General features: G+C 34.5%; 1 protein-coding gene across 1 annotated transcript; it reads left to right on the top strand.

Moving 5' to 3' along the window:
- The first annotated feature begins 7496 nt into the window (after positions 1-7496).
- On the top strand, positions 7497-9482 carry LOC143594337 (transcription factor JUNGBRUNNEN 1-like). The gene is made up of 3 exons (XM_077073669.1): positions 7497-7977; positions 8373-8686; positions 8894-9482. The coding sequence occupies exons 1-3, from the start codon at positions 7752-7754 to the stop codon at positions 9281-9283; spliced, it is 930 nt and encodes a 309-aa protein (XP_076929784.1). The 5' UTR covers positions 7497-7751; the 3' UTR covers positions 9284-9482.
- The last annotated feature ends 4565 nt before the right edge of the window (positions 9483-14047 follow it).

Here is a 14047-nt window from a genome sequence, read left to right as displayed (position 1 = left end):
TAAGAGCTTTACTATGTGAGAAAATCAGTAACTAACGTTAAGCCTTAATCATAAAACCAACGTTTTAACTTTTTAGGTTTCTCAAGAGCGTTTTTACTTGTTAATAAACAACATTTCATGGAAAAGAAAAAAAAAGGTTTTGATGTTTTAAAATTTTACATTACTAATCTAAATCTAAAGTTACAGATTTTCTATAAAAGATGTCAAACTACTGTCTATAAAACAATTATGTTTGAACTAATTTTGATACTTCTTTTTTCACCTTTAAATTTTGATATAAAACATATACGTATCTAACTACCTTTAAGATATGATATAAAATACTTATATATAAGTCGGTATGCCAAGTAGATCAGGGCGTAACCCATTTAGGTAAATGTGTTTATCGGTTTGACCCAAAGTTGTTAAGGTAAACCCAAGCATACAATTTCATATATACTACGTTCATGATATGTTTCGGTATCGTGGTGTAAGCCTACACCTGTAGCTTTGGGATATACATTACAAGTTAAAAAGTATATTGTAGAAATGTTATTGCATCATCATAGCGAAAATAAGATGTGTTCTAATGTTAGTACAAAGATCCACGTACAGGCCGGTATCGAAGCTTTTCTTTTTTTTTTTTGGGGGGGGGGGGGGGGGGGTTCAATGTGACCAGACTACGACACAGGATGTTCTTGAGTAAGGCCCTCTCCTTAGGAGGACAATTATCAGGCAAGTCCCATTTTTGGAATATTTCATCACTAACACACCAAAGGCTTGTAGTCTAAGAATACAAAAGTTGTTGACAAGGTAAGATATCTAGGTGATGATAGTTCAAGTCTCGTTACGAGTAAAATTGGTGTAAATTAAAAGCAAGCGTGCGAGTTTGTCGTTTAAAACATATTTCATCATGAACGTGATATAATATATGTTTTTTTTATATTCAACCGCAACTTATGTTATAATAGTGTGTATACCCATTTGAAAAACAAATGTTCCATTCAATGTAGTATAAGTAATTAAGCTAGGTAGATTGATCAAATATACTTTCTAACGGATAAAATAACTTGACTGTGTGAGAAATAACTGGTTTTATGAAAATCATAAGTATTCATATATTATTATTCATTTTCTTTTTCTTTTTGGACAAGGGTTTTTTTTTTGAAAGGCCAACCAAAATTTTATTATAAAATATCGTTACAAGCAGGATACTAGCAACGACCAAAACACAAAACAAACTCCAAATGTGTAATACCACAACCAACCCAACACAAAGAAAACAAAAGCGACTCGAATACTCTTACTACATGAAATTAAAGCCACTCCATTCTCCCACGTGAGTCTCGTATTCTTTCCCCGGTTCTTTACCCACATAAAGCTGAGCACCTTAATCTCACCAACCACATTATTAAGGTTAATCGGTTTCACCCTAAAAAACTAAAGCATTACGCGAACGCCAAATGCACCAAGTTGTCGTCATGCACACCGCATTAAAAGCTTTTGCTTTCGTTTTTGGAAAATGGAGGAACCTATGCAAACCCAACAAATCTTTGACCGAAAAAGCGAAAATAGAAGGAACCTTACACCACGAGATATTACAGTCCATAATGTTTGAGCGAAGCGACACGAGATCATCAAGTACTCCACCGACTCCAGCTCATCTTCACAAATCGGGCACACCGTTCTCACCGAAATGCCTCTTTTAACAAGCTCGAACAAAACCGGGATCCTACCCATTGATATTCAATGTTAATCAATGGCGATTATGTCTGATTTAATTCTTTTTTAGATAAAATCAAAAGAAACAAAATGTTTTAATTATTCAGGTTTGACTCTTTCGGTTATATATAATGTATGCAATACATGAAAAAATGGTAAATTAAGATAATCGATTTTAAGAGTTTTCCAATGCTAACGCGTAAGTACAAATGGGTAAACTTGTCTTTTAAACATAATTCACCCAATTTACAAGTTTGTCCTCTCATCTTTAACCATATTATGTTTTTAATTTCAATTTTAAATCAATTTCACGTCACGATTTTTAAACGGCCATAACGTTTCTATACGCTAATATATTTGTAAAAAAATTATACCATAAACACGGGAATTTTATTCTCTTTAATTTGAGTATAATATTGTTATAATTTTTTTAGTTTTAAAAAATTAATATGCTACGTAGGGGTGGTAAATGCCGGCTTTGATTGTTTTTAAGTTAAACGTGTGAACTCAAGCCGTTAGTACTGAATTTTTTTCTTTCAAAACCAAAACTGGACCATTGAAAATTGAAACCGAACCGTTATTAACAATATAATTCCGATTTGATTTCACAGTATAAGCTTTCGTTATATGTAAATTTTGTTTAAAATGATTATTAACTTAAATCAATTATAATTAAGCATCAACAAAATATAATAGTTAGAATGATCATAACACGAAGAATGATAATTTTAGCCATATAAATGATAAACATTAATGGAAGGCCTATGAGGCGAAATAATAACAAGAACAAAAATTATAAAATATATATCACGTTAGAATTAGGTTAATTTAAAATTATAATAGCTAAGTTTACTTGTATTAAACAAGATTTTGTTCAATTATATTATATCTATGTCTAATACATAGAACAAAATATATCTAATACTAAATAATAAAAAAAGATAAAAATGCATTTAACATTTACAATCTGGTTTGCTTTCATATGGCTGGTTTTGGTATAAACCGCGAACCAAACTGTTCGTTACGGTTTAAAAATTTTGAAGCTGATCAACCAACCAAAAGCTTAAAAACCAACCATGAAACCAAACTGATGACTGGTTAGATGGTTTCAAGGTTTTAAATCGGATCATATACAATCATAATTATTTTGTGATTAACAGAGTCTGCGTTCAAACACCTGCTACGTCACACGGGTACCCATCTAGTTGGGAGAAAAGTTAAAGGTCATAAATGTGTGTTTGCATTAGATTATTGTAGATTATTGGCTCGCTTTCAAAGTTTCTAGATTGACACTTTGTCACTTTTACTAGTAACACATATGATAATATATATTCACGCATGAATAGAATACTTTACGTACATGCGACTTTTCAAACATGTTATATACTTTTTAAAACGTTTGGCAATTTTTGGAACATGGTTGTGCAACAAATTAATAGTTATTAATATAATTAACCTCGTAATCTATATTAACTAAACAGTTAGATCTCATAAAATATACATGAATTAAGGAAGCTTTTTTATATATAGCCAAAAGGTGGCACATTTGCTGACCAATGATTTGAATTGATCTTAACTTCCAAACCACAAATAACCCTGTCAACTTTGACTATCTAGACAATTCTTACCTACGTCCGCATGACGCATTGTTTATTTAGCTACGGTCTTATTTATGTATATCAATGATTATATATTTACGAAACGAAGAATAAAATAATATGAAAGAACTAAAAGTCGATATTGATAAGTGAGAGCACAAACCTAGATGAATCCTACTGGAAACACAAATATAAATTACATTTTCATTTTAACATTACATTACCATAAGCATCACAATGCACCACCATTAATGCTACAACGCAATGCATCACCATGTTTGGACCTGAATTTGATTGAGGCTTAGAACTAAATATATACAATAAGACAAATTAATATTTCTTCAAACGTTAATTACATAAACACCATAACACAAATATAAACATTGGTTTAAGTCTAATCATATGTTTTAACATTTGTGTGGACCTCTGAGGTGCTCAACAATCAACATATCTGATTGTATCATTGTGGACATCCCGCCACCACCAGCAACTAGAAAAGTGGTTGAAAGCTTGACAATTCGGTTATGTAAGCTGTTATGTGAGTTCTATTTCTACACATAATTAATACATGCACGAATGATCGTGCATGTATAATTGACTGATATGTAAAAGTATATATATTGTTGTGCGGCCAATTCACATCATCTTTTTATGCTTTCGATGTGTAAAAGGAATTCTTATATGTTATCCGATAGAGTAACTCGCATAGTACCTGAAAGTTTCATCAAAATAGCATTAACACACAAGTCATTTTGTACTCTAATGAAACAATATATGTCTAGCCCATTTAAGTGACATTCAATGAAAACTCCTAGGGACCTAGACTATGAATAAAGGTTCTCTTATGCCCAACAATCGAACATCAACTTTTAAGAAGGATATTACTTACAACATGAACACTATTGAATAAATGTTCCATTGCTATTCAAGGACATATATAAGACAATGTAATGCCTCTACAACGTACAAAAGTTACAAAAAACCTGCATTATGTGTGGTTACTCAAATCACCTTGTATGATACCTTCCCCTTATTTGATACTAAGATAAAGAAGATCATGTGGCATTCAATCTAGGATCACGATTCACATGTCCCAATTCCCATAACTCAAGACAATGGTTTCAACTATGATCGCTTTTGAGTCAGCTTGGCTCAACTCGCTTGAATCATGTTATTGAGTCATGTTGTTTTTAGTTTATACCGTGTGTGCACACACATGTGTATAAAGTCTGTTATGACTTATGAGTGGTGGATGCTTTTGGCCCGTCTACTCATCATCTTGTAAAAACAGTAATAATTATATACTCCTTCCGTCTCATTAAAAGTATCATGCTTTGAAATACACAAAATTTAAAGTAGACTGAATGTTTATTTTCTTTTTACCAAATGACGATAATGTTCTTGGAATTTTGGTCCATCAATATTGTTTATTAATGTATATTGTATGTGTGTAAGGGTAAACTTGAAAATTGACTAATAAATTTTGAAAGTGGACATTTGTAAATTGCAATGAGACAGACAAATAAAAATATAAACACTTTTAATGGGACAAGGGGAGTATATGTTGGGTTATGTCTTAATTTTTAGCTCAATACTATAGCTCGTGGTTTGAAACTCGACTAAAATTAATTGTCTGAAATTGCTCGTTTACAACCCGAGACAAGTCTGCTTAAATAAACCTTGTAGAGGTCGGTTTGACTCGTTTACAAATCAATCCAAAAACGAGTTAAACCCTGGTTGGCTCAGCTTAAATGGCTCTAGGTTTCAGCAGTGGAAACGTGTTCAAAGTGGCTTGAGAATGGATCAAAAGTTATTAATATTTGGATAGGAACATAGAAATAGTAACTAAAAACATTAAAAAAAAATTGAAACTATCGTGTCAGCACAAAGATGGGAACAAAGATGAATCTGGACACTCACGGACCCACTTACATTATTTACTCAAATTTGTTTGATAATTTAACTTGGGTTTGAATGACGTAGACCGACATATAACTTACTAAACATCCAATTATAGTTTTACCAAAATAAAAAATCCTTGTTATTTGTATTTGTTCCGGTTTTTCTCTTTTGAGGTAGAGGTCAAAGATAGGATGAAATTTCTGACTATTTCTGAAGCCGCCATAACAATCTTGTATTTCTTTCTTTTTCTAATTTTTGTCAAAGATTTACTTTGACATTATAAAATGGTCATATAATATTCATTTGTAATCTAATTAACTAAGAACTTGTTAATGTTGATTAGTTATTCCCATATATATCCAATTATTTATTTAATTAAATATAAGATGACAGATCTTTTACAATATCCACAAGAACTAGAGTTCTAATTAGTAATTACTTCTTTTATCATAAAAAAGGCTATGCAATAACAAAACCCAAAAGATGGTATGAAAATTGTAGTTAACTTTGCGTATCTAGTGTTATTAGGGATTACCAAATGTCCGCGTCTTCTATTTGTTTGTCTGCGTGGTTGTCTAGGTTCTTTAGTTATTCGACCTGCCAAGTTTTATATTAATGAAGGTATTTAACATTGTCGGTTTCTTATAATTTAAACTATTAAATTGTTATCAATAGATTAGCTAAAAACAATGTAAACAAAATTCTATTAGGACATTTAGTTGAAAGTTCTTGCGATTAACTTCATGTTTTCTCACTAACTAATTAATAGGGATTCACCTGTACAAAGGTGTGTTAAGATAATGAACTACCAGTAATTGCCCTAACAATATTTGAAATTCAAATAGATGACAAACATATATAGAGACATGAACCGACTCCGTTGGACGTAATTTCGGACTCCAAGGTCATAAATTGGTGAACTTGATGGACCAATAATGACAAGTCGGTCATAGTTGGTTATGTTTTTTATTTGTTTTGCAATTATAATTGGTAATGTTTTGACTATCAAGTTAGATTGGTCTATATAAACTAAGTCATGGTTGGACATTACTGAGAACGTGTGAGATGCAACAAAGTTAAGGTTCATCTAGAAACACACACGAGATGTTTAACCGAGTTAGGGTTCATCTAGATGCAACCAAGTTAGGGTTCATCAAGGGTCACACCGAGTTAGATTTTGAAAGTTGTAATAAGTTTTTGAGTTATATTCTGATTAATATAAACGAAAGGTAGTCGTTTACTCGTGTTTATTTATCGATAGGTACTTGAGCTACTAGATGGAATTAACATAATATTAATCGGTTAATAAATAACAGATCGGCTATAAGCCCCACAAGTTGAACGTGTACATCAACGTGAAGCTTGGATCCATGAATTTCAAATTTATCATGTCTTAATAGGCACATAGCACCATGTCTTGTATTTGCAAATTAATTCTAAATGTTTGGTGTGTTGGTATAGAACTAGATTGGCTAATAAATATGTGGCACCAAAATTGTCACACCACGAAGCGGATGGATTCTACATTGTGATACGCAACTTGATCATGAAGTATAGACATAATCCAATGAAGTTCAAAAGAGGCGTGAGCAAGAGCTCAATACTCAGCCTCAAAACTAGATCCAGAAAAAGTGTGTTATTTTATGAAGATCCATCTTGTAAGGTTGGGTCCAAGAAAAACACATTAGGTGGTGATCAACATTCATCAAGGCATCCCGACAACATATGCATAAACATGAGTACGATGTTGAGTGATCTTGCAAGTAGTAAGAGCGGAGTAATGGTACCCGTACGGTATCAAAGAATGTGAGAAGTTTGTCCTGGAATTTTATCCTTGTATCAGCAACGTTTACTAATGGTCTTTGGTTGTCAATAAGTTCTAGCGAAAACGATCACAGATCCAGATTATCCTCGTTGGGTTTCCGTCAATGCTTGTTGGTTACGGCATCTTTCAGGATTTTGATGACAATTAATCAATTATTGACAACATTTCTAATTTACTTTCATTTTTTTATTGTTGTAGTAGATTATGTCGGCATCAACGGGTGATTCAGTAAATCGATCATTTTTCTTTTTTGATACTCTATGTAATAGTTAAATACATATATGAAAAAAAACAATGCATATTAGAGTAGTTTTTCTATATTTATTTTCTGCTTTTTCTACTTTTTTTATGTAATAAATAATCAAAATATCTATTTTGATATGTCAAATTATTAATGGTAATGAAGAGAATTGATGAAATGAGAGGACATTTGATAGAGTTTGTTGTATGGTCATGTTCTACTTTTCGTCTCAAATATTAACTTATGTCGGGAGAAAAAAGGACCAAAGACTTTAAGAGTTTGAAGAGGCTCAGATTTGTGGGACCCAATGCTACCCGCCAAGTCAATCCTCATGACTTTGACCAGTTGAAATATTCATCCATCCCTTTAACTCCTTACATACAATATCCCTACTTCATATAAGTCACAACCAAAAAGGTTCTACACACACACATACACACAAGCTCACCACACTAATCCACATACAAAACTGTTAACAGCATCTATGGAGACTGATCACTTGAATCATAAGAACCCTAATTATAATACAAAGTCAGTTGATCATGATCAAGAAGAAGAAGAAGATGTACCTCTTCCAGGCTTTCGATTTCATCCGCTTGATGAAGAACTTGTCGGATTCTATCTGCGAAGGAAGGTCGAGAAGAAACCGATCACTCTCGAACTCATCAAGGAGATTGACATCTACAAATATGATCCTTGGGATCTTCCAAGTAATAATTTTATATTTTTGTTTATTTACGCAACAAATTAAGTTAAAAAGAGGTTAATCAAAGCTAGATAGAGTGTGAAATCAAAGAAAATATAGAAGATAATCGTCGATTCCATTCGTTTGATGAAGAACTTGTCGGATTCTATCCGCTAAAGAAGGCCACTTTTTCCATAATCTTATGAACTAATCACTCATAAACATCTCTGTTTCAAATATTATTATGATAATTATAACTACTTATGAATTATTTATAGAAGATAACTGCAGTTTCCTACGCATTTGTGACGAAGCATTTCTACTTGTGTTGATTATGATAATTTATGAATCAACTTTTGAGGTTATTGAATATAGATTTAACTTATTAATTAGATCCAAACTTGTTTACCAATGATGTAGAAGGTGGTAATTCTGGAGAGAAAGAATGGTACTTCTTTTGCAGGAGAGGAAGGAAGTATAGGAACAGTATAAGACCTAACCGAGTCACCGGATCTGGTTTCTGGAAAGCCACGGGCATCGATCGTCCTATTTACTCCGACGACGGATCAGTATGCATCGGCCTCAAGAAATCTCTCGTTTACTACCGTGGAAGCGCGGGTAAAGGCACCAAAACCGAGTGGATGATGCATGAGTTTCGTCTTCCTCCTCAGTCCGATAACAACAACAACAACAACAACAAACACATGGACGATAACTCCATTGCACAAGAAGCGGTAAGAAAAAATCAACAAAACCTAACTTATCTATTGGAATATATATACATTATTATTTAGGGTTTATTAGTACGAGCCCACGAACCTGACTTAGGTTTTTAGTTTCTAGGGTTTCTTATAATCTCTATATATTGTAAGACAAACTTCAGCAATTAGTTAAATCAGTATTTTACCATCTTACATTCAACACGTTGCGTGCGCATGCAGGAAGTTTGGACTTTATGTAGAATACTTAAGCGATCTCCATGCTACAAAAAAACATTACCCGAATGGAAAGAAGTAACCGCCCGGAAATCACCTCCGGTGGTGGAAACAAGCAGCGGCGACTCGGATTACGATAGGCAAAGTTACATTAGCTTTCAGACTCCGGTAATCGCTGACAACAAACCATTTACTCATACTCATCATCACCAACACCAGATGTTTATAAGACAAGTAATGTTGCCTGTGACGTCTGAACCACCATCGACTGCAGCATCATACTCGAGTTATTCTGGCCAGTTGGATGTGAATGAGTTCATTAAGCATGGAGATTGGGATGATTTGAGATCAGCTGTGGATCAGTTTTGTGTTGCTGATCCATTTTATCTCATATAATATAATGCAGGTTGTATATTGTGCATGGGATATTTTTCAGTGCAGCCGTTTGATAGATCATGATGATGTTTTTATAGTTGTACTGTATAACTTATACGTTTTGTAAGCTTGTATTGTATGCATGTTTTGATGCATGCCTATATATGTACACAAGCTTTGTAGCTGACCTTTTATTAGAATGCACTGATATTATTCACTTAATTAGTTTATGAACTTTTAGTAAGTTTTTGTGTAATCTGCTAGCTATATATTACATTACATTTGTAGGTCCCAAAACGACCACGACGAACGGTTTTGCTCTCGATAAACGTGTCGAGACGGGTGTAGTAAATCAAACGACCGAACATAAATAATATAAAGATAAGAAAAAGGAACGATCTCGTTGTCGGTTAAAAGATTTGATATATAAAAGATAGAACCGACCCACCCAAGGTGAGCTCCCCTTGGGTGGTGATTTACATCTTATAACACACACAATAAACATATAAAGCCTCTATATATAGTAAAAACTAAACATTCTAGAAGCTTTATCCCGTTGAAGCTAAACGTTGTTCTCGAAGCTCTCGTTTCGTGTTTGGTTTTGCTCGCCGGCGTTAATTATTTTCTTGACCATAATATAATTTAACGGTTTTGTAATTTGATATTGCAAGTCATAACTCTTTGGCCTTACAACATTATACGGTTGTGTTTACATAGGTGGATCAGGTAATTCGATACGTTATTGTCATGTATAATTGATGTAATTGATAGATGAAATTACATGATACCAACAAGTCTTTAGGGTTGCAATCAAGTGGTCATGTGTCTAAGACAAAAAGGTAAGCTAAGGCCTAAGGTGCGTGTAGATTTGTCATTCAAGAAATTAAAAACGTTGAAATTATATGACAAAGGAATTCGATAGCTTGAAGGATCGACTCGTATGTGTATGGATGAAAATGCATTAAAAAAAATAAAGAAATTCATAACTACAACAAAAGAGAATCATCTTTAAGGATTTTATACTTTTATTAATAGCGTTTGATCTACCCCGAATATTCGAGTGAGTTACTCTGAGATGGAATGTTAACCATTCATACTAATTTTGACAATGTATACTTTACTTTCACACAGAAACACTATCTAAGATGGTGTTTGTTTTTCACTAAAAGCACTTCCCCACCTCTTTTGTCTGCGTCGTGCAGACGTTTTGCTCTACAGTGTGTTTGTTTTTCAAAAGACAATTTATTTAAAAACGTCTGCGCGTCCTCTTCTCCTAGAAGCATTGTCCGTACCACTTCTCACCTCTTCTCATCTTCTTCTTTTTTTCCCTTCATCATCATCATCATCATCATCATCATCATCATCATCATCATCATCATCAGATACTTCCTCCAACCCTTTCTCCTCTCAAACCCTAACTTCTCCTCCTCCACCCCTCCACCACCACTCCACCGCCGCCGCATCCACTCTCCACCGCCGCCTCCACTCCTCCACCGCGCCGCCTCCACTCCTCCACCGTCGCCGCTGCACACCACGTCGCCAACCACCAACCCTGCTGCACACCACCCTGTCACCAACCACCAACCTCGCTACACACCATCCCGTCACCGACCACCCTGTCACCATCCCGCCTGCTCCGATGCCTTCTCCAGGTTTAGTAATTGTTAATTAGTTATGTTAATTGATTAGTTTTTTTTAGGTTTTTGTTAATTGATTTGTTCAATTAGGGTATTAGGTTTTTGTTAATGTAATTCTTGTTAATTGATTGTTTAATTCTTAATTGAGTTGTTAATTGATTGTTCTATGTCTTTAGATACATTATATGTTTGAACTATCAAGTTGGGTTTGTTGTTCGGGCTTGGGTTCGAATGTATGGTTTTCGGGTTTAGTTATAATGGAAAAAAAAGTGTTCAAGTAGTTCGGTTCTTGCGTTCATATATAATAATTAAAAAAAGTGTTCGGGTTATACGGTTTCGGGCTTACATGAATTAATTAAAAAAAATGTTTGGTTTATTCTTATTATCGGGTTTGGGATAGCTTGAGTCGTGATTGGGTTAGTTTGTGTCATGGTGTTTGGTTTTTGTTTGTGTTAGTACGTTTTATTTTGGGTTGTTCGGCTTATTCTAGCATGTATTTATTTGTTTGTTCATTTAGATTTGACAAGACTCGACAACGGCTACACTTATGGAACTTGACAGTTTGATTACGAGATTAATGCCGAAACTTTTTTTATAGATTGTTTGTAAGAGCCTAATGATTCTCATACATGTTAAACTTGGATGATGTATTTTGATGTTATTATTTTTAATTATGGACAATTTGTATTATTTAGTATATATAATAGATTATGTATTTTTAATTGTTGTTGGATAATTTTAGCAGTTTGCAGACGTTAAAAAACAAACAGTCTTCTTCTTGCAGACTGCAGAGATTTGGTCCACCTCTTCTGCTACAGATGTCTGCAGATGTGGTCCGCAGACTGCAGACATTTTAACTCTTAAAAAACAAACAGCACCTAAGAAAGAAATTGACCCATCACTGTAAAAAAAACCCTCTTAAATAAGGTATCAAATATAAGATTTTAAGTCTTGATCATCATAATAGCACCAACTACTTTTAATTTTAGTTAATTTTACCATTTACGTAAAATAAATTTACCATTCTAATAAAAATTAATATCCCGATAATGTTCACTTTGAACCAATTTATTATTTAGGTAATTACCAGAATAACATATAGATGGTCCATTTCTAATGTTAAAATTCGATATGTATGGGAGTATATTAAACTTATTACATTAACTTTATCCAAACGTCTGTTATGCGTGTGTTGACTTCACCAAGGGTGTCCCTGTTGGTGAGGCTGAGGGACAGTGGCTTCGTACCGGGATAGGCGGATTTGAAAGCGGAATCTAGGAATGTTGCTAAGCATGAGGCAGCGTGTTTGGAGAATCAGCACGTGTTCATTCCATTTGCCTTCGACACTTTTGGATCCCTAGCTCCCGAGGTGGTTCGCTTCTTGGAGCGGGTGCAGAAGGTGTGTCACACCCCCATCTTAGGCCTAAGAGTATGATCAATAGTTGGTAACACTTTTTGTAAATAAATCAGAGTTGCGGGTTAATGCGGAAGTCTTATAAAAACATGTGGATTTAAAGTTAAGAATATTTACAATACAAAAAGACGAGATAAAAGATCTCGTTTAGTTTTACTTGTTTATAAGGTTTACAAAATATCATATTTAATATTTAAACAAAATTATCCGAGCCATCGGATTCTTGAGCCCTTCGTCCTTCAAGCTCTATTCTTGGTTACCTGCAATATATTAGAAAATACGTCAGCAACGAATGCTGGTGAATATGCTGACGCTAAAATATTTTCTTTACTTAATCACCTCTCGAGACCACGTAAGTCTCGGTCCATCTTGGCTTAGGAATAATCAAGTTAAAATAAACATCATTATAAATTCGAGTCTCTAATCTAGGTCACCCCAGCAAAACACCGTAACGTTTCGACGTACTTAGGTACCATAAATATACACATGCTCATTCTCACTCGAACGTACTTAGGTTTGGCCCATCGTGGCTGGAGGTCGTGACCAATCGTGGTGCGATGTGCCCACCGCATTGTACCACATATGTAAGGATCCAGACAAACGTATACTACAGCCTGAGGGCTAGGCTTTTACTCTTATTTATAATGTTTTTAGAGACACTTAGTCTCATGTAAAGTTTTTCATATAACACGTTGACTCGTTTGAAAACAAGTTTGTAAAAGTGGGGCCTATTCACCTTTTGATTGGGATCAGTTTCCAACACCGTCCGTGGGTCCTTCCCTTGCTATCTCGCACCTATAGTACGAGTATAACTTTTGTTAGTCGGATATTCAATCCGTCTTAAGACCTTTAGTCTTAGTTTTATAATCGTCACCTCGATTCTTTTATTCTTTTACTTTAAAACGTTTAGTTAAAAAGTAATATTTATAAACCTTTAGTTTATTTATAAAACCCTACGTTTCTTCTTCTATAAGAAACGTATTTCTTTCTTTTCGTTATTATTTAAGAATACTCATTATTACTTAAATAAAACTTATAACAAAGAATTATATTTACACACACACACACACATATATATATACTCTTGTATTCTTTTCTTTTATTTGTTATATATTTCTTTTATTCTCGAGGTATCGAGTATTTACTCGACCTTAGGTTTTAAGCCTTAATATTTTATTATTAATTTATTCGGGCATTATGCCTACCTTTCTTTGGCTTAACAAACCCTATTTACTTGGGCAGCACTTCGTCGCCGCTTGATCAACACTCATTCTTTCATTGTCCTTTCTCGACAATATTTCTCCACCCTTGACACGCTTTACGAGGCACTACACTTCACGGCACGTACTCCGAGATGATCGTCGGGATGTCGGGATGGCACCACCTTCTTGAATGTCGTCGGGAAATGGCACGAGTATCGAGGTACGACACGGAAATCGAGAAATCGGGGCACGTTTATCGAGATGGATCGGGGGCACGTATTTCGAGGTGTAGAGAGATGTTAGAGAGAGTTGATTGTGTGATTTAAGGTGTGGAAAATGAGAACCCGGACCTTGCTATTTATAGACATTTTCAGGAAGCCCATCGCGGTACGCGATGGCCTCCTAGTCACCCTTCGCGTATCGCGACGTAGGCCAGGTGAGTCACCCAGTAGACCTGCCACGTGGCGACACATGGCAGGCGTTGCGCCACGTGGCACACATGTCACAACGTGTCAGACATCCCTAACGCGGT

This window comes from Bidens hawaiensis, unplaced genomic scaffold (assembly GCF_021521415.1).
Source record: "Bidens hawaiensis isolate Kalapana, Puna unplaced genomic scaffold, B.hawaiensis_p1.1 tig00043514_1, whole genome shotgun sequence".
In the NCBI taxonomy this organism is placed as follows: Eukaryota; Viridiplantae; Streptophyta; class Magnoliopsida; order Asterales; family Asteraceae; genus Bidens; species Bidens hawaiensis.
The sequence above is the reverse complement of the archived record's forward strand: the minus strand, read 5'-3'. Positions and strand labels throughout refer to the sequence as shown.